Source organism: Canis lupus, chromosome 2 (assembly GCF_048164855.1).
Source record: "Canis lupus baileyi chromosome 2, mCanLup2.hap1, whole genome shotgun sequence".
Taxonomy (NCBI): domain Eukaryota; kingdom Metazoa; phylum Chordata; class Mammalia; order Carnivora; family Canidae; genus Canis; species Canis lupus.
Window position 1 is genome coordinate 66262157 of NC_132839.1, and position 20340 is coordinate 66282496.

At 40.2% G+C, this 20340-nt stretch overlaps 1 protein-coding gene and 1 pseudogene across 8 annotated transcripts in view; one reads left to right on the forward strand and one right to left on the reverse strand.

The window, feature by feature from the left end:
* The window catches only part of CC2D2A (coiled-coil and C2 domain containing 2A), a 136496-nt gene that overhangs the window by 20440 nt on the left and 95716 nt on the right, over positions 1-20340 (reverse strand). For all 8 annotated transcript variants that reach the window (XM_072805311.1, XM_072805293.1, XM_072805271.1 and 5 more), the window contains 7 exons: positions 16958-17063; positions 16407-16516; positions 14844-14940; positions 14299-14397; positions 11257-11433; positions 6066-6269; positions 212-301 (listed from right to left, as the gene is read on the reverse strand). In XM_072805311.1, coding sequence (XP_072661412.1) covers positions 212-301; positions 6066-6269; positions 11257-11433; positions 14299-14397; positions 14844-14940; positions 16407-16516; positions 16958-17063 — 883 coding nt within the window. The remainder of the gene's footprint in view (positions 1-211; positions 302-6065; positions 6270-11256; positions 11434-14298; positions 14398-14843; positions 14941-16406; positions 16517-16957; positions 17064-20340) is intronic.
* On the forward strand, positions 18795-19475 carry LOC140610394 (V-type proton ATPase subunit E 1 pseudogene; annotated as a pseudogene).

Sequence of the window (20340 nt, forward strand, 5' to 3'; positions counted from 1 at the left end):
TGGTGCAAATAGTTTTTTCTTAATTTCTAAACTTGGGCAAACTGAACCAGAAAGAAAAAATACTGCAGAATTTAGCTCAGTATGCTAAACAGATGACCAAATGGATTTTATAAGGACTAATGAATGTTGCAATTTAAGATTATACAAGCCTTTGGCCAATGTTCAATGAAGTCAGCTCAAATTAGTAAATCTGTGAGAAAGAACTACTTACATCAGATGTGCTCCACAGGTCACAGATGCCAGCAAATGAAACAGTGTCAGGTAAGAAAGGAATCAATGACACATATCGAGCCACCAGTTCCTGTTTAAGCAGAAAATAATTGAACAGTTCCTGTTTAAAAAAATAATTTCTGACAAAATAGAAATCTGAATACTCTTTTCTTGCAAGAAAATTTCATAATATCACAAACATTTATGTGTACAAAATGAAGTGAATGCTCACCAAGTGTTTACTGAATGTTGTGTTAACATTATGTCATTTCATCCTCTGCACACATCCTATGAAGGAAGTCACTGTTAATATCCATCTTTTACAGATGAAGACACTGGCTCATAGATCTCTTTGAAATGTCCTCTTTTTTCCCCCTGTACTTCCTTACTTTCCCATATAAGAAGACTTTTCACAATAATCTTGTATTTTCTCTAGCCTAGTCCAGAAAGCAGCCATTTCTCCAAGGAGATTTTAGAGAGCAATAGTAATTAGAAATCAAGATCAGGGAATCATTGTAGTTTTAACTCATATTTCTGCAGTCTCTAAGGAGATTGAACATCTTTTCTTATACTTATTGGCCTTTCAAGTTTATACTTCTGTGAATTTTTTTTTTTTTTTAAGGGAGAAAACTTTTTGGCACAGTCATTCCTATCCTTGTTAAATTAACAGAGTGAAGTAGTGATTTTTAAACAGTTAAAGCTGGTTTCTCCCAAATGAGTTTCACTGAATTAGGTTGGTAGGCCAGTCAGGTTACTATCACCTAGTATTGTTGTAAGGAGAGAGACCGTCTGTGAAGCAAGTATACAGCTCTTCCAATGGTTACTCTTTCATTCACATGATCAGTTGAGGTGCACAAAATAATAAAACTTCTATTTAAAAAGGAATCATGTCAAGGACAAAATAGAGAGGGTGAGCAACACTGCAAAGCTCAAGAAATGCAGGGCTGGCCCTGGGAAAATGGCTTTCTCCAAAAGGGCTGCTCTACTATTTTCCTTCTCAGGCTATTCCAAATCTAACAAGCTACTTCCTTAGAAGTACTGCCATTGGTGAGAATTTGTCTTGTTAGGAACTCCACTTTCTATTCCTTTGGAAAACCTACAAACCCCTGAGGTCTCTGTCTCACTCCCTCGTGTGCATGGATAAGGGAGGATGTAGAAGTGACTGTAAGAGGAGTTGGACCAGCAGGCACCACACAGAGCCCTAGGCTTTGGGGGAAGGCCTTGCTTGCTTGCAACGGTGGCTTACGTGGTCTAAGCATACACTTGGATAGCAGTCTACTGCATGGGCTGGGAGGTAGCCAGGCCTTGGATGTGTTTCCTTGGAAGACAGCTCTGATGGTAGACACGATGTTTAGCCCTACTCTTCAGGCATTATCTAAAAACCTTTTGTATTTTATCGGAACTCAAAGACTAAAAGACATTCCTACCCTGTCTCATCACCAGCCCAACTGGCTATTTAGAGAAAAGTTGCCCCGTGGCTGGCAGGATCAGTCCCACTATGAATTTCTGTTTCAGTATTTTGTACATTTTCTTATTGATTTGCAGGTATTTTTAAAATATATTCTAGTTGGTGTTCATTTGTCTATTATATATGTTGTCAACATCATTTTTGTGGTTTTTCATTCTTTGTGGTGTCTTTGATAAAACCCAAGTTCTCACTCTTAATATGGCCAAATGTATCATTCTTTTTCTTTATAGCTTGTGCTTTTTTCTATCTTGTTTAAGAAATACTTTCTATTTCAAGTCATAAAGATGAAAATGCCTTCACATGTAAGTCCTCAATCTGTCTGTACTTGAGTGATATGAAGTAGAAGTCTATTTTTTATTTTTTCCATATGTAAAAATCAGTAAACTTTGTGTAATAGTCAATCTTTTCCTTACTAATTTCCAATGCCAGCTTTGTCATGTGTCAGGTTTGAGTGGGTCATATTTGAGTGGACTTTTAATTTTTTTCCATTTTTCCCTTTGTTATCTGTGTGCCAATACCATCTGCTTTAATTACCATGGTCTCATAAATAGTCTGGATATATGGCATGGCAAATCTTCCCACTGAGTTCTTCTTATTCCTCAAGATATCTTGGCTATTTTGGCTCTTTGCACCATCGTATAAATATTAGAATCAGCTTGTCAAGGGCCACTATAAACAGTTTAAAAATCTAGTCTGGGGGCAGCCCGAGTGGCTCAGCGGTTTAGCGCTGCCTTTAGCCCAGGGTGTGATCCTGGAGACCTGGGATCGAGTCTCACATCAGGCTACCTGCATGGGACCTGCCTCTCCCTCTGCTTGTGTCTCTGCCTCTCTCTCTGTGTCTCTCACGAATAAATAAATAAAATCTTTAAAAAAAAAAAATCTAGTCTGACAGGCTTTGTCTTTTAACTGTAAAGTTTAATCTGTTTGCTTTGTGATTACTGGTAAGCATTTAGACCATTTCTACTACCTTATTCTGTGCTTATTTTTCACATTTTTTTCTACATTTCTTTTGGTTCTCCCCACTCTCTTCATCCTCTTTCTTTTCTTTTCTTTTCTTTCTTTTCTTTTCTTTTCTTTTCTTTTCTTTTCTTTTCTTTTCTTTTCTTTTCTTTTTTTTTAAGATTTCATTTATTTATTCACAAGAGACACAGAGAAAGGCAGAGACATAGGCAGAGGGAGATGCAGGCCCATTGCAGGGAGCCTGATGCAGGACTCCATCTCAGGACCCCGGGATTATAACCTGAGCCAAAGGCAGATGCTCAACCATTGAGCCACCCAGGCGTCCCCCATTTTATTATTTTATCTCCTGCCACTTTGAAAGTTACATGCACTTAAATTTTTTTTTTAAGTGATTAATCTAGAAACTTCAACATGGGGGCATCTTGGTGGCTTAGTCAGTTGAGTCCCCAACTCTTGATTTTGGCTCAGCTCATGATCTCAGGGTCACGTGATTGAGCCATGTTGAGCTCCACACTTAGCACAGAACCTGCTTGTCCCTCTCCTCTCCCGTCTGCCCTTCACCTGCTTGTGCATGGTCTCTCTCTAAAATAAGTAAATAAAATCTTAAAAAAAAAAAAGACATTTCAACATGAATATTTAGCTTAAACTCTAAAAGTTAATAAATATCTTTGCTCTCCTCTTGGAAAAATACAAGGGTATTAATATTATCAATCCTATCCTGACATATATGCATTTTACCCCAGGATTTTTGTTTTATCACTGTTTTTCATCCTCATTACTATTATTATTGATTTGAAGATAATGCCTGTTTAGATTTACTCACAAATTTCCCATACCATTATGTGTAGTGTCTAGGATTTTTTTCAGAGTTTTCCTTCTCTTTGAAGTATATTTTTTAGAAATTTCTTAAGTGAGAATCTTCTGGTTGTAAATTCTCTCAATGTTCGTGTGAAAGATGGTTTCACTGGATATAAATAAATAGTTTGATGGCCATTTTCTTTCAGCCTTTTGAAAGCCTTCTCTGACTTTCATTTGTGCAGCTGAAAAGTCTATTGGATGCATCATTGATCTTTTGTAGAAAATCTGTTTTCTCCCCAGCTGCTTTTTTATTTTTTTTTATTTTTTTATTTTTTTTTCTCCCCAGCTGCTTTTAAGATCATCTTTGTCTTTGTAGTTCCCTATGGTATGCCTAGATTTTAATTTCATTTTATTTATCTTGTGTTGGATATATTGAGCTTCCTGCATCAGAGAGGATTGTTGTCTACATCAAATTTTATAAATTCTCAGTTTATCTCTTTGAACATTGCCTTTCTCCTTTCATACAGGTTTAGTCCTCCTCCCTCTATCCTCCATGTCTCTTAACCTTTCCTTTTAATCTTCTATTTTTTTGCTATCATTGTGCTATATTCCAAGTAAATTATTTGCATGCATATTCCAGTTAACTAGTTCTCTCTGTACTTATCTGTATGTAACTTAACTCTGTATTTTACTGTATTTAATGTTTTGCTTGAGCCAGTAGCTCATTTTCTAATTTTAATGATTCTATATTTCTATAAATACCATGCAATATTTTTAACAATCTGCCTGTCAGTTCTGATAGTCTACTGTTCATCTGTCATATTTTCAATTCCCTGGATTTCTTAAACTTAGTAAACATATCTATTTTATATTCTTAGTCTGATAATTCTAGTATCTGCAGTCTTTGTGGCCGGATTCTGCGGTGTGTTATGTGTACTAACTCTCACCATCTTCATGGTGACATATTTCTTCATTGATGATCTTTTATATGGTTGTGTTGCTTGGAACTTTGGAACATTTTCTGTTTGTTTTTAAAAATTGTATTTATTTATTCATGAGAGACATGCAGAGAGAAAGGCAGAGACATAGGCAGAGGGAGAAGCAGACTCCATGCAGGGAGCCCGATGCGGGACTCGATCCCGGGTTTCCAGGATCACGCCTTGAGCCAAAGGCAGACACTCAACTGCTGAGCCACCCAAGTATCCCTTTTCTGTTTGTTTTTAAGGCTGAGGAAATTTAATTTAAATTTCAATTATATTTTCATTTGAAGTTTTTTTGGGGGGGGTCCTAGAGGCAGTGTAAATTCCAGTCCCAAATGTGAATAAATACAACTTAGTGATTGGGAATTCTGTGGAGAGACTTTTCACATTTCTCTTCCATCCAGAGTCAAGACTAAGACAGGCAAAATTCCTTGCAGGGTAGTTCCTGATTTAGCCACTGTTGACATTACCTGTCAATGGTCCTAACTGTACCTGAGTCTCTAATTCAACCCTTCTGCCTACGCTGGCACCACGTATTAACTCCTTGCCCTATAGCCTTGTGGCTGTCTTGAAGCCCAATTTGAGGCATTAGGAATTATCAGATGACCTCAGAGCAAATGCTATTTCAGGCTCTCACCCTTATGAAATCTGCTTCGTGGTTTCCTATTTCCTGTCTCTCAAGTTTCCCCCTTCACCTTATTTCTATGTCAGCCATGATTTTAAAGATTTTTTAAAGATTTTATTCATTACTCCTAAGCGTTCTCTCCTGGGAGAAGTTTTCTGCATTATTTACTATGCTAAGAAGAATAGAGGGAAGTCCCTATTATGGTTTTTAATAAAAATTGATTAATAAAGCAAGTGAAATGTGGAACACAGGTTTTTCTTTTGATATATCTTTATCTGCAAATAGATATATCTTCACTGTGTTCCTAAATTATTATGTTAATGACTTATTAGTAGCAACTACTCCCTATACTACCCACTCACTAAAATAGTTATGGGTTACAGTATTCACTTAAAAATAGCCTGCTTAACATATGACTTCTGTTCGTGTGTGGTACCCCATCAGGGTAGGGTGCTTTGCAGCCAGAGAATGTGCATATATATTTAATGGCCCAGTATGGTTATATTCTGTGGTGATGAAGTTACATGTTGTGCATCCTCAAATCTTGGAAATAATTTGCTTAATTTGAATTCAATGATGCCTATAATATTAAGTATAATATTGAATTGTTATCTTGCTATAGTAGAATGTGCATGATTTCTGAAGTGAGAGGCCTAGGATCAAATCCCAAAAACTGATGGAAGACACATAATGAAGACATGTTTATGTAAGACACTGCAAAAGTGTAAAGCATCTTCCAAATGTTAATTTCCAGAACCCAATATAGTGCCAGGGACACAGGAAGCTCTGCATAATTATTCACTGAAACAATGAACTAAGGATTACTACCCTCTCTGGTACCTTCAGACTTTTCTACAGAAAGTGAGCCTCAGGGTAATAAAAAAGTGTTAGTCATTTCTTTCACCACTAATGATCTCAATATAGGGACTACTTAAGTACTATGAAATAGAGTAATTAAGAGGGCAATATATTAAAATTTTAACACATTTTTAGCAGCAGCCCTGGTTGGCTATGAAATACTTACTGCCGTTGCCTGAGGATTGTTGGGACAGGCATCCAGGAGTTCCTGTGGAGGGTTTAAAGGCTTCAGGTAACGAGTGACAAAGACAGTTTTTCCACTTATGTCAGTCACTGTTGTGAGGCACTGGCGATGTGGAAACTTTAAGGCACATTCAGTTTGAAACTTCTCTGTTGCTTGAAGCAATTTCTCATCTTCCTGAGAATCAAACTTTAAAAACAAAGATTATGGAGTCACATATGATTACTGGAGACACAGCAGAACTTGTTGAAAACCCACAGTCAACCTGAACTACATATGTGCTTTTAGGAACTATGATTAAGTGACTCCTTACAATATTGTCATGCTTTTATTTAATTATATTTATAATCTAAAAATTAGGTGGATTCATTAAATGCTTAAAATATATTGAACAGAATTGAAAGAAAGTAGTCAATAGGCAAGCAGCCCTATGGAAACTTTAAACACCTCTAAAAATAAACTATGATGTACTAATTTTGATTGATGTGACCAAGCAATAGTTTTATGTGTATTTTGACATTGGTTTTAGAGCGGAGAGGGCTTCAGAAATCTAACATATCAAATGCAAAGCTTGAGCAACTCGTGTTAAATGCATAACAAATTGACAGATATATGTTGGTATGTTAAGTTTTGAATCCATAATCAATGTAATACATAATAGTAATGGGTCACAGGGAAAATGGAAACAACTAAAAAGAACAAATGTATTATGTTTATTTTAAGCCTTTCTTTGATCCAAGATGAGCTACCAGTTCCCAGACTTCTGGTAGTAACTCAAAGCAGATGAAACAGAACAATTTTCATTTGCCTTTAGACACATGTTGTGACTTTTTCCCTTAAAATTATTGCTAAAAAAAAAGTTTGAATAGAGCAGATATTTAAATGTTTTTACAAGATTTTTGTTGCTTAGTGTAAAAGTATACATATAGTTGCTTACATTTCAAAGGGTTTCAAGACAAACTCAAATACAATTTTTTTATTTTTTATTTATTTATTTTTAAAATTTGGACTTTTTTTTAAAGGTTTTATTTATTCATGAGAGAGAGAGAGATAGAGAGAGAGAGAGAACGAGTTGGGGGAGAGACAGAAGCAGAAGGAGAAGCAAGGTCTCTGCTGAGCAGGGAGCCTAATGTGGAGCTCTATCCTAGGACCCTGGGTTCATGACCTGAGTTGAAGGCAGATGCTTAACCCACAGAACCACCCAGGCACCCCTGATCTTGTTTTTTATCTGCTGTACTAGTACCACCTGGCACATAGTACATGTCGTAATTGTTTCACAAATACTGTTCAGTGAATGAGCAAGTGCATAGAAAATATCCCCTTACTTTTTGATGACTTCAAATTGAATCTAGGCTATCCCTGTTGTTCTTGATTACTGTTACATTGGGGCTGGACTGTGGCTTTTGTTTCTAATTTGATTGCTACATCCTGAAGGATTGGGGTGGCGGTTGTGGGGATTAAGTAGGAAGCACCTCCAGAAGCCTCCCATATATTCTCATGGGATGTCCCTGACATCTGAATTTGAATATCATCATCGTCATAACCACCTACTGCTCACCATAGTGCCAACACATGGTAGCTGCCCAGCAGACATTATGATGGAGATATAAATAAATGAAAAAGGTGAGCTCCTAAGACTTACTTGGTATGGGTGTGTCACCGACTCCTGGGATAGAACTGTCACCCCAGAAATAATATAACTTTATTATAAAGATGGGTAATTAGGAAACAAGGGTGGTATGAAACAAAGCACCTAGTGAATTCATCCATTTCCCTTAAACTCATTCATTTACTTACACATCCAATTGTTTGCTGAGAGTCTAAAAGGTTCCAGGCACTGTGAATAAATGAGTATGAAACAGTACCCTCAAGTAACTTCTAGTCTAGAGGAAAGCATTAATAATAATTTCAAGTCAGGCACTTGAAATACTTGACCAGAGATTCTATGGAGATAAACATGGTGTGCTAAGGAAGCACTTAAGAGGCAGAAATAGGCATTGTCCAGAGACAGCAGCAAAAACCTTGAATCAGTCCTGACCATTGGACTTACAGATTGAAGAAACGGTGTCTAAAACTTTTCCTACCACTTGGGCCTGAATGTGCTGTTGTGTTTTTTGAGTACATATCTAGTGCTTCATGAGAGCAGGGCTTATGCTTGAATCATCTTGTGGTCCTCTCTGCACTGAGCATACACAGGTAAGCATTTAAGTAAGTATTATTAATGGCCATTAATACTTGCTTAGGTCATCAGGATGCCATTTAATAGAGCGATGCAGTGATTTAAAGAGGAGTATGCCGTATTGGTAATCCAAGAAGTGCCAAAGGAAAGCTAAATACTAAAAGAAGTTGGGTAAAAAAAAAAACAAAAAAGAAGGGATCCCTGGGTGGCACAGCGGTTTAGCGCCTGCCTTTGACCCAGGGCATGATCCTGGAGACCCGGGATCGAATCCCACGTCGGGCTCCCGGTGCATGGAGCCTGCTTCTCCCTCTGCCTATGTCTCTGCCTCTCTCTCTCTCTCTGTGTGACTATTATAAATAAAAATAAATAAATAAATAAATAAATAAATAAATAAATAAATAAATAAAGGAAGTTGGGTTATTACAAAACAAATTAAGGGCTAACTGACAAATTCTCAGTTTGATTCAACATGAAGTTTGGAAGATTTCTTAACTGGGTCAATTTTTTAGCTCTAGGTTAGTGTCAGAGAAAATTGAATGGGTTTAAAACCTCCCTTTGGATAGCTACACTATGACAGCTCCACCCATCAGAAATCATTGTCACAGCTGCACTGTCTCTGTAAGAAGTAGCTCATGGATTTTATAGGCTTGGACACAGTAGAGATAGTGCCCAGGATGCAGGTTACATGCACACCTATAACTTCCTACATTCAAAGCTAAAAATGGGCCAAAAGACAAAGCTGGACATCCTTTAAGGAACTTTAGATGTCTGTGATTCATTGTCAAGAGATCACACATATACTAGGACCTAGCAGCTTCCATAAAGTGGCAAGGGACAAAAAGCAGCTAAGTGAAAGCCTAATAACTACTAACCAACGAATGTAAAACAGAATATTTGGTATACCTTTTTAAGCATGTCATTCATCTATCAGAGGCAAGAAGGAAAAAAAGAAATGAGAGGAAGACTTTATTAACAGAAATAATCTATTTTTAAAAATTTACTTTTATCAAGACAATGTAGTTACAGTAGGAGTTTCAGGAGTTGCTACCGATTCTTACGAAAATTCCATGAGTAAATCCATTTAAAAAGTCACAGGGAATGGGTCCCCATGGGATGATCGTGGAGGGAAGACTCTGATCTGCTAATCCTGGAAGTTGCTGATTAAGTGGAAAAACAGTTCCAGGTTGTAGCCTCTATTATCTTAGGGTGAGAGATTGTCTCTCCTGAATCATCTGCAGGGGAACCACCGAGTAGTGTTTTCTGCCACTGTGTTTAGGACATCTGAGTGCCTCAGTCCACATGCCTTCCTCATCAAATAGCAGCAAAGAACCTGTGTCCTCCAAAGGGTTTTTTAAGCCCTTGTTTCAGAGGCCTAAGAGAAATGCTCCATGCAGCCACAGCGGGGCAGTGAAATGCCACCAAAGGACAGCCTAGTTTACCTGGCTGTAGGCAGGGAAGGTTGCAGGACCTGGGGGCCCTTTCAGAGCCCAACGGGGGTCAATGCTAGGAATTGCGCCAGGTGCTAAGGCGGCTCTGGTTTTCAGGCTTTCAGCCGAGGTCACAGACTGCTTTCACATGTTTTGTAAGCTCACCTCCAGATGGAGTGCTTTTTCTTCATTAGGAATACATAGAAATAGCAAAATCATCTTTTGTCTGAGAGCATTTTTCTATGTCAACATGCTTGTTGGCTTTCTCTTGAATTTATACATAAAGAAAAAACATTCAGAATACATACTTCACTTCCTAGAAATATTCTGAAATGCGTATATTTTGCCATGTTTTCTAGAGAACGTTTTTGTCACACTGTCAGTGACAAAGGCTAACATAGAAGATTAATTTGAATTTTAGTAGATTTATTTTTCCAATAATCCTTGCAAAGGGCAATAGTATTTTTCCCTGTGAACCAAATTGTAATACTGTAAAAGAAAGAGGAATGTACTCATTTTTCCCCATCTCCATCTGAGTCGTAATAATAGAGTCAGCATGAGAATGCAGTTGATGTTTTTAGTAGGTGACAAGCTGGGTTTAAACATGAACGTGAGCTCTGTGGGATTTTTATCTGCTTTTCTAGGCTGCTGTATCTCCATGCTTGAAAAATGCCTGTCACATAGAAGATGCTCAGTAAATATTTTTGACTATGTAAAGTTTCGAGTCAGACAGACCTTTAATCGTTAGCTCTGCATTTACTGCCTGAATGAACTGGAGAGTTGAGCCTCGTTTTCCTCCTGTCTCAATCGGAGACCAACTGTACAGTACAGCTGTGAGTATTAAGAGAGCACGCGTGTCAAATGTCTGACACGGTGCTGAGGACTGAGTAAGAACTCAGTACATGGTGGTGGTGGTAGTGCCGATTGTATTAGTTTTTAGAATAAAGAGGTCATGATCAATACTTTCTCCCCAGACCAATGAAGGCAGCGCACATCAATGCTGCATAAGCATGTTACATTGAGAAAGTGTCTCCTGGCTATAAGGGTTGGGACACAGTTGCCAACAAAAGGAAATTCTGGAAACTCTTAGTTGTAGATCGGTTCAGAATTAGAGGTACTTTTGCATATATTTATTTGTTTCTGTCCGAAGGCACTGAAATGAGGTAACCCCTGGAGATCTAGCCTTATGATCCTATACATTGATTCAACCCACAGCACAACCAAGGATGTGAGGTTAGATATGGAGATGTATTTTGGCATGCTTGCCAATAAACATCAATATAAAAGAGGAGTCCGCTATTTTTTCTTCCATTAAGAAAATTCTTCTAAACCTGGACCATGTTTATGTTTGTCTTGCTTGAAAGTTTAAGTTGTTGATCAACCGAATTATTGGCTCAATGATACAAATCTGCAATCTCATATTCTGTTCAGACCGTAGAGTAGTGAATGGACAGTGTAAGGAGACCTCTGCATGTGCCATGCAGTCTGCATTTACGAAGCATAGCCTAGCAAGCATCTGTTGTGTCTCATCAACATCAGACATGCAATTCTAAAGTGGAAGTGGTGTTACCTTTTCTCGAACCAACTCCCCGGGAACCAGCTGAGGCTCGATGGTAATGAACAGGGTGATGTAGGAGCCTTCACTCAGGCTTCGTACAGAGTCAAAACCCCGCTCCATAATCATGCTTCGCTCCTTACTGTAGCCCAGAAGAACAGGGGGAATGTCTATTTTAAATGTTCCATCAATCTGTGAAGAACATATGACTTGGTAAACACACTGGTGGTTTTCCAATGGAAAAATGGAAAATGGACTCATCTTTATTGATGAGTCCAATAAAGACTGATCAGCCTGGCCTTCAGGTCTCACCCCATCTCTCACAGGAAGGCCTATGTCCCTGCCTCTGCACAGGTCAGCAGAGCATGTATCAGTTCTGTAGATTGACAGTAACAATAGGTCACCTGGGTTCAAATCCTGGATTACACTCCAAGTACCTCACCTTGTGCACTTATAAAGTACCTATTTGTATGGTAGTTAGGTGTGCTGACTGAATAGATACCTAACACTCCGAAAAATGCTGTCATATGCTCAGCACTCAATATTGTTGGCCAGTAGTCATTCCCCCTTTTCTGGAATGCCCCAGCTTTTTATCCCCCCTTGCAAAGTATTCATCATTATTTTCAGACTTGAGCCAGATGTTGTCTCCTTTGTGAATTATTTTGTTATCCCCAGCAGCCTCACACATGGTTTGCATCGTCCGTGTTTGTTACTGTGACACGTTCGGCCAGACTTTATAGTTGTGTGCATATTTATCCATTTGTTCTGGATACCTGACTTCTCTGTGAATAGATCTATATATCACTCCCATTTAGACCACCCTTCTCCAATGTATAGCAGTGTTTTGTATATACAGCAGGTGCTCAATATATGCAGGCTTAATGCACTACAAGTCACTTATATAAAGTGACCTGGTTTCTGTAGAGGCTCCAAAAGACAAGGATTTCCACTTTTGCATAGCCAACACAACAATAAATTTATTAAAGACTGTCTGGTGCCACACAAATATTCAGAGCTGGAATTTGAAATTCACATACTTACGGAGAATCTAATTTCCTTTCAGTCTTTAGTGGCATTTATGTCTCAGGAGAAACAGAGAAAGAAGTTAAATTTTCAGTGATTGCACCTTCCAGGGAGGTATTAAGTGAGCTGTTGTTTATTTTCCTCCTTATACCGGTGCTTTCCCCCAGAGCCTGCACCAGGAGGGCAGGTGAGAGGGTACAGGGAAAAGGATACAGAAATAATGCCGTGAAATGTGCAGCTGAAATAACTGAGCAGATCTGATCTGGGAAATAGGTAGATGACTTAGAAAGGATGGGAAACTATCTCCAAATAGTTGAAGTGTAAGGATTTAAGACAGTGTTTCTCAGCCTGGGCACAGCTGATACTGGGGCCTGATGATTGTCTGTGGTGGGGGCTGTCCTACGCCCTGTGGGGTGTCCACAGCATCCCTGGTCTGCACTGACAAGATGCCAATAACTCTCTCCCACTGGTTGTGACAAACAGAGGTATTTCTAGATCCTGCCAAATGTCCCCTGTGGGTACATGGAAATGCACAAGCTTTGGAGTCAGATAAAATTTTTAAGTGACAAATGTAATAAAATCATTCTCAAAAGTAATACTGAAATGTATAAACCCAAAACTTGAATGGTTCTCTCTCCTTTTACCAGTCTTATTCCCCAGGGATAAGCAATGTGAGAGCATTGTGGGAAGTAGGGAAAATTTGAATCCTGCTCTGCTGTAAGCTTTGGGATTTGAGTAGTGACTTCACCTCTCTAGGCTTCTGTTTATTCATCTGTAAAATGGGAACAATAAAGCTGACTGGCTTGTTGTGAGGTTTAATTGAGGTGACACACAAATCAGCTAGTAACGTCCTGTAATGTGTGTCTAAATATAGCTATTCCTACTGTTAGTAGTGAGTTGGGATTCGACATGTTATATGTAGCTCCAAACCAGGACCTACGAATAGGGAAGCACATAGATTATGGCAAGAAATTTATAACACAGCCTGGCAAAGAGATCAAATTGCCTCATGAAGTCATGAGTTCCCTGTTTGTAGAGACGCTCAGAGTATGGACATTATCACAATACAGTAAAGGACATTCATTTATCAAGAAGGGATTTGGAGTAATTACCTCTGAGTACCCTTCCAAATGTGAAATTCAGCAACGCCAAATAAATGGCAGTTTCGTTTACAAACTCATGTGCTCTTAAAAAATTTTTTTTTCATTTAAGATCTATTCAAAGAGGGAAATGTAAATTTTTTGGCCAGCATATCACGGAAGCTTTACCTGAGACTGACTGTCCCTTTGTCTAGGGGGAGAATTGTAATTCTAATTGTCCCTGAGATTCCAACCCATCCAAGCCTCGGTCTTGCTGAAGACTCTGTGGCTGGGGTGACGCTTGCTCTGTGTGGTCATCTCCTGTGGAATTAAACCGACCCCTCTGTAGCTGTGGGGGATTAGTGGCTCAAAGCCTCCTGTTGCCATGGATTTAATACTAGGGTATTAAAGCCATTGCAGAATCTTTCACTGTCCCAGATTAGAGCTACTAAATCATTCAAGAGTTGTTAACCTAATGGGTCCCCTTCAGCAAAATCATTAAACTCTGAAGAAGGGTGTCTTAGTTGAACGAGCCTGTACCAACCATTTTTCATGTCTGAAATAGTGAGCACTCTAGAAACATTAGTAGAATGCACGTGATTAAATGAGCCATCACTGTCCTGATTGTTCCCCTTACATTACTTTCAGGCACACATCCACTCCACTTTTGTCATTTTGACAAGTTTCCGCTTTGTCCCACCTCTGCTTCACTTCTATTTAAATGTTAGAAAAATTCTCAGATTGGAACAGTTCTCCATTAACTCCTAACTCTGCAGGAATTGGATGTTTTACAAGTCACGCAAATATGACACAAGATCAATGGCTTTTTATCTTTCCAACTGCGGCTTGCACACAGGTTCTCTCAATGTAGAGGGTAGAGACCTGCAAAGAAAGCTGTAACAGAAGTGGATACAGCCATTCCCTCGTTTCATGGGATTCTGACTTCGATCCTTACCTTGGCTTGGAAATATATCGTGCTAAATGGAATTTTCACGCTTCCCAACCAGTGTCTCTCAATACGGGTGTGGATTCCACTTCCTCTTTCACGGTCATCCTGAAGGAAAGTAGGAAGCGGTAACTTTAAGAACTCCAGCCACTCATTTATTTAATCTGCCCCAGGAAAATGGTGGGGTTTAGCTGAAAGCCCATGGGCAACGTTAGACAGACCTCAATCCCGTTCTGGTTCAGACACCTAATCATTTTGCCACCCTGGGAAAGTCACTTAACCCTTCTGCACTCACTAAATTGGAGATTTAACAATCTACTTCACAAAGTTATTCTAGAATCAAGACCATATGTGTAACACACCCAGTGCAATTCCTGGAACCTAGCAGACACTCAGTTGAAAATAAAAAAGCTAATTCTCTTCCTCCCTTCTCCCTTTCCTGTTTATACATGTAAAGTTTGAAACATTTCAAACACCACCAAGAGTATGTGTTAACTTACAGTGAGTAGAGGACATGAACATGAGTGCATGTCTTCCTGAAACTGTGAACTTACCTCTAGGACATCGTACAGCACTTCATCGAAAATGTTAATGAACACGTCATCTTTCACTGACTGCAAACTTGTTGTGCTGTAATCCCCATTGGGAGCCCTGCAAATGGGCACATGTGACCAGGGACCATGAGAATGAGTGAGATAGAAAGAATGGGCACTCAAATAGCAAAACTTGAAAAATACTCAAATCCGAGCATAGATATGAAGATTAAAAGCAGTGCTTTCATTTCAAATATTTGTCTTTGCACTGAGATATTATAACATAATATCTATACTCAGGTGGAAGGGGTATTCGACTGGAGGCTCTAGGCAGAGAGAGAAACCCCCTGTCTGCTGGCTTGCCCTGCCAAGCTTCACATCATCCCCCCAACCTGCATGGTGAACTTTGCCAGGAGCCAGCTGGCCATGATTGAGCTGGCTCAGTGGACAGGCTATATTCAAGATCATCAGCTAACACTCATGCCAGTAGGCAGGTTTCCTAAGCAACTGGGCTTTGGAAGATGCTTCTCCAGCAGACCATTCCCTCCTGGTATTATAAGGCTGGTTGAATGGTCCCTGCCTTCCACTTACTTTCTCCACAGATAACTAGAGCAGTGCAGGGGTGAGGTTCATCTCCTATAATATCACCTGCTCTGAGTCCAGCCAGGCCTGGCCCAAGACTGTTGCATGTATTTTGTTGAGCATTTGCCTTTGTGTTTGCTCATTCTTTGTGCTTATTCTGTGCATAACAGTGATATGTGTCTCTGTCTTCTGACTGGACTAGCTCTAATCCTTGCTCTGTCTTTAAGATGCTATGTGGACTTAAGCAAGTCACCTTCCATCTTTGGATTTTCTTTTCTTTTCTTTTCTTTTTTTTTAAGATTTTATTTATTTATTCATGACAGACACAGAGAGAGGCAGAGACAGGCGGAGGGAGAAGCAGGCTCCCTGCAGGCTCCCTAGGATTGATATGAGACTCAATCCTAGGACCCCAGGAATCACACCCTGAGCCAAAGGCAGATGCTCAACCACTGAGCCACCCAGCTGTCCCTAATTTCTATAGAAGTAGAATGAATGTTGCACTAGGTCATTTCTAAGGTTGCTTCAAGATCTGAAATAAGGGAGTCTTGTAAATATAAAAAATCACTTAAAATTTTAAATGCCTATGTATTATTTCTGGTGAGGAAGAAAGTGTAATTATGAAAAGCAGAGAGTTACAGGCTGGGGAGTTTACTTGAAGCTTCCAGAGTCGGGGAGATGAGGAATAAAAGAAAAGTAGTATAGGGGCCCTGTGGCCAAGGGAATGAGAAGCTTTGGGCCACAGAGGCCAGAGCCTGGAGAGGTGTGGGGGTATCCCAACAGTGAACCCGAGTCTCAAAAGTTGGACATTTTCCCATTTTGCTCTTGACTGGAGTCAGTTGTGGTACCACAGGAGCAGCATGGGACTCAGTGTTAGACTCTTTGATCTTGTCCTGGCTCATGAGCTACAGAAACTTTCACTGTAGTCATTTCCCCCTGGGGCTCCATTTTATTCACATTTCTTTCAAATATCCTGCAGTTACCTAAAGAGTAAAATACTCTTACCTAAAAGGAAGTTCAAGTTCTTCATTCCAGCTGGGATTTGGTCCTTCTGCTGTTGTTGTGTGGCAAATCGTTCGTTGAAAAGAAACTTCCACAAAAGGACGTACTAAAACCTTAAATGTAAGAGCAAGTTATTAGCGTCCATAACAGATTGTTGAATTATTTTGTTCTTAGCAGAGGTAGAATATGTTTACTGACTAGTGTGTTTCCAAAGAAAATGAAGCAGAAAAGAGACTATAAAGTTTGTAGGCAGTTCTGATGGGACAAGGTTCTTCTTCTTCTTCTTCTTCTTCTTTTTTTTTTTAAGATTTTTATTTATTTATTTGACAGAGAGAGAGAGAGAGAGAGAGGGAGAGAGAGAGCACAATTAAGGGGAGTAGCAGGCGGGGGGAGAGGAAGAAGCAGGTTTCCCGAGGAGCAGGGAGCCCAATGCAGGCTCCATCCCAGGACCCTGGGATCACAACCCAAGCCAATGCAGACGCTGAACTGACTGAGCCACCCAGGCACCCAAGGGGCAAGGTTCTAAGCTGTCACCCAGCATCTAGGTATTTCACCTGGCCGAGGGGGTAGTCCGAACTGTGGGTTGGGCTGTGTGTGGTTGGGGAAGCAGCACGCTTCTCGCTGAAAGTCCTTGAAGATCTTGAAGGCTGCTGGAATTTGCTAGGGGCAAGAAATGCATGACAGAAATTAATGACAAGAAAAATCCAATTAGATACTCAGCAAGATAGCTTCTCCAAAGAGGTATGGCTCTGGTGACAGACATTTTCTTTAAGTTTGTTGACACTTCAGAAAGCTTTTCATCTGCATGGGTCCTCTCTGTGACCTAGTAACTAATAGAGCCACCCCAACTTCCATCCCTAGACCTGCATGTCTGGCTGGAACAGAGAAAAGTGTTCTCTTCCCACTCCTCTGCTCCCAGAGAATGCCTGAGTGAGGAATCTGTTTTTCCCCCCAACAAATGAAAGCACCCTGGCCAGCCTGCCCTATCTCCACCCAGACGCCTCCCACTGTGTTCTCTATGACCCTGCACTCTCTAATAAGACCCTTCTCTGGGCCCACCAGGCATCACCGGGATAAAAGGATCTCAGGGATTCCTAGCTTGAGTTAGGATCTATGGGTCTTGCCCTATTTCCCTTTGGGATTCTTTTTTAATAGATTTAATTTGCTGTACGATGTGGGGTTTTTTGGATTTTATTTATTTATTCATGAGAAACACAGAATGAGAGAGAGGCAGAGACACAGGCAGAGGGAGAAGCAGGCTCCATGCAGGGAGCCCGACATCCGACTTGATCCAGGGTCTCCAGGATCAGGCCCTGGGCTGAAGGGGGTGCCAAACCGCTGAGCCACCCTGGCTGCCCTGGGATTCTTATTTTTAAGAGAGAGCTCACATGCAAGCTGGGGCAGAGGGGTGGTGATAGCGAGGGGTGGTAAGGGTGGAGATAGAGGGAGGGGGCAAAGGGAGAGGGAGAGAGAGAATCTTAAGCAGACTCCACATCCAGTGTGGAGCCCAAAATGGGGCTTGATCTCATGACCTTGAGATCATGACCTGAGCTGTAATCAAGAGTTGAATGCATAATGGACTGAGCCACGCAGGCACCCCATCCTTTTTGGGATTCTTAAAAAAAGGAAATGAAGATCATCTCCAGAGAGTCTCTCCCAGATACCTCTCCCCTCATCCTAACAACACACCTGCGTATTTGCACTGAACTTAATGGTTTACCAAGTATTTCATATTCATTACTGGGCAAAATATAAACTGTCTCTACCAGATTATCTTACCTTTTCACGGATAAGGGTATCAGACAAACCATGAGACAATAAAAGTGGAATATTTAACACAACAATTGCCAGAGAAACCCTTTTTCTCTTTGGAACACCACTTGATTACAGTATTACAAAACATCTGTGAAGTGCCTACTATATTTCAGGCCCTGTGTTAGACTCTGGAGCTGCAGAGACAAATCAGACACACTTCAGCTCCAACTAAAAGGCCAGCAGACATGTGAACAGATAATCATGATACAGTGGGACACACGTTAGAACATAGAGATGGGCATGGGCTGTAAGAGTACAGAGAGAGAGATGAAAAATCTGATCTAGTTGGATGCAAGGGTAGAGGGTTAAGATTTGGGCAGGCTTAATGCAAGAGTTGATATCTGAGCTGTCTTGATGAGCCTACACATATATATAACACAGAGGATCAACTAAGCTTCCTTATAATTTGAATGAAATGGTTTAACACCTAAAAAATATTCTATAGGAGCTGGAAGCCAGAATTATAAAGCAAAGGAAGATGAAACCTCCACTGGATTTTCTTTTCCCCTTCCTTCCACCACCCACTTCCAACCTAAGCTCAAGCCAGTGGCCTTCTGGCCCAGCACAGCTTTCGCCATGGTCCTCAACGGTGCTGACATGCAAGAACAGATTAAGCATATGATGGCTTTCATTGAACAAGAAGCCAATGAGAAAGCAGAGGAAGTAGATGTGAAGGCAGACGAAGAGCTCAACATTGAGAAAGGTCGCCTTGTGCAAACCCAAAGACTGAAGATGATGGAATACTATGAGAAGAAAGAAAGGTGGATCGAGCAGCAGAAGAAAATTCAGATGTCTAATTTGATGAATCAAGCAAGGCTCAAAGTCCTCAGAGCAAGAGATGACCTTATCACAGGCCTACCAAATAAAGCAAAACAGAGACTCAGCAAGGTGGTAAAAGATACAACCAGGTACCATGTGCTACTGGATGGACTGGTCCTTCAGGGTTTGTGCCAATTGTTGGAACCCCGGATGATTTATCCGTTGCAGGAAACAGGATTTCCCTCTGGTAAAGGCTGCAGTGCAAAAAGTGATTCCTACGTACAAAATTTCCACCAAAAAAGATATTGATGTCCAAACTGATCAGGGGGCCTACCTGCCTGAGGAAACAGCCGGTGGAGTTGAGATCTATAATGGGGATCGTAAAATAAAAGTTTCCAATACCCTAGAAAGCCGGCTGGATCTTGTAGCCCAGCAGACGATGCCAGAAGTACAAGGAGCCTTACTGATGCAAATGCCAACGGGAAGTTTTTGGACTAAACCTTTGGAGAGGTGGAGTTCATCCACTGCTCTCCTGCTGTGATGTGGAAGTTTCTGATATTTGAAGAAACAGGGTATCTGTGTGGCTTCCTCTTCGCTGTTCTAATATTCTGTATTATTGGTGGATACTCTCTGTAGCTAATGCCCTTAGCTTAATTGTTAACCATGAAAGTTTCACTTAATGCAATCAGGTAAGCTCCTTCCTAGCTTATCTAAAAGTAGCACAACTTTCATTTGCTTCTGTAGCATGAAGGTAAGGATATCAGATGGTGGTTATGGGAGCTTCACCAAGTCTCCACTCTTCCTCTAGTCTTCCGCTTTCAGTTCTAGAGTTTAGAGGGTGATATGTATGGCGTTCTCTGACATTAAGTCTGTTCTTTAGGCTTAAAATGCATGGGGGTTAGGGGGAGGGGCATGCATTCCTTCCAGCAATAGTAGCTTCACTGTAAACCTGTTTGGGTCTAGAGTGTCGCTCATCTGTAAATGTGATTTAAAATCTAAGCCATAAATATGTCTTATTTATTAAAACAAAAGATTTACATGGAAAAAATATTCTATAGAGACCAAAATAAGAGAAACACTTATACATTATTTTAGAAAACAGCTTTTCTTCCTACAGTTAAGCTTTGAGTCAATTGAGGTGAAGGGGTGTGGCTATACTCGAGGAAGCAATGCTATGCGCAGATTCAAGAGCTTAAATGGACATTTACCAGCAATCAGATGGTGGGAATAGTTGGTGATGATCAGATGTAATGGGTGGAAGAGTTAGGTAGTAAAAAAAAAAAAAAAAGTTTAAAATAATGGATAGGGGATAAATTTGAAAAGGAGGATCCTAGAGAGGAAAGAAGATGCCAAAGGCCAGAAT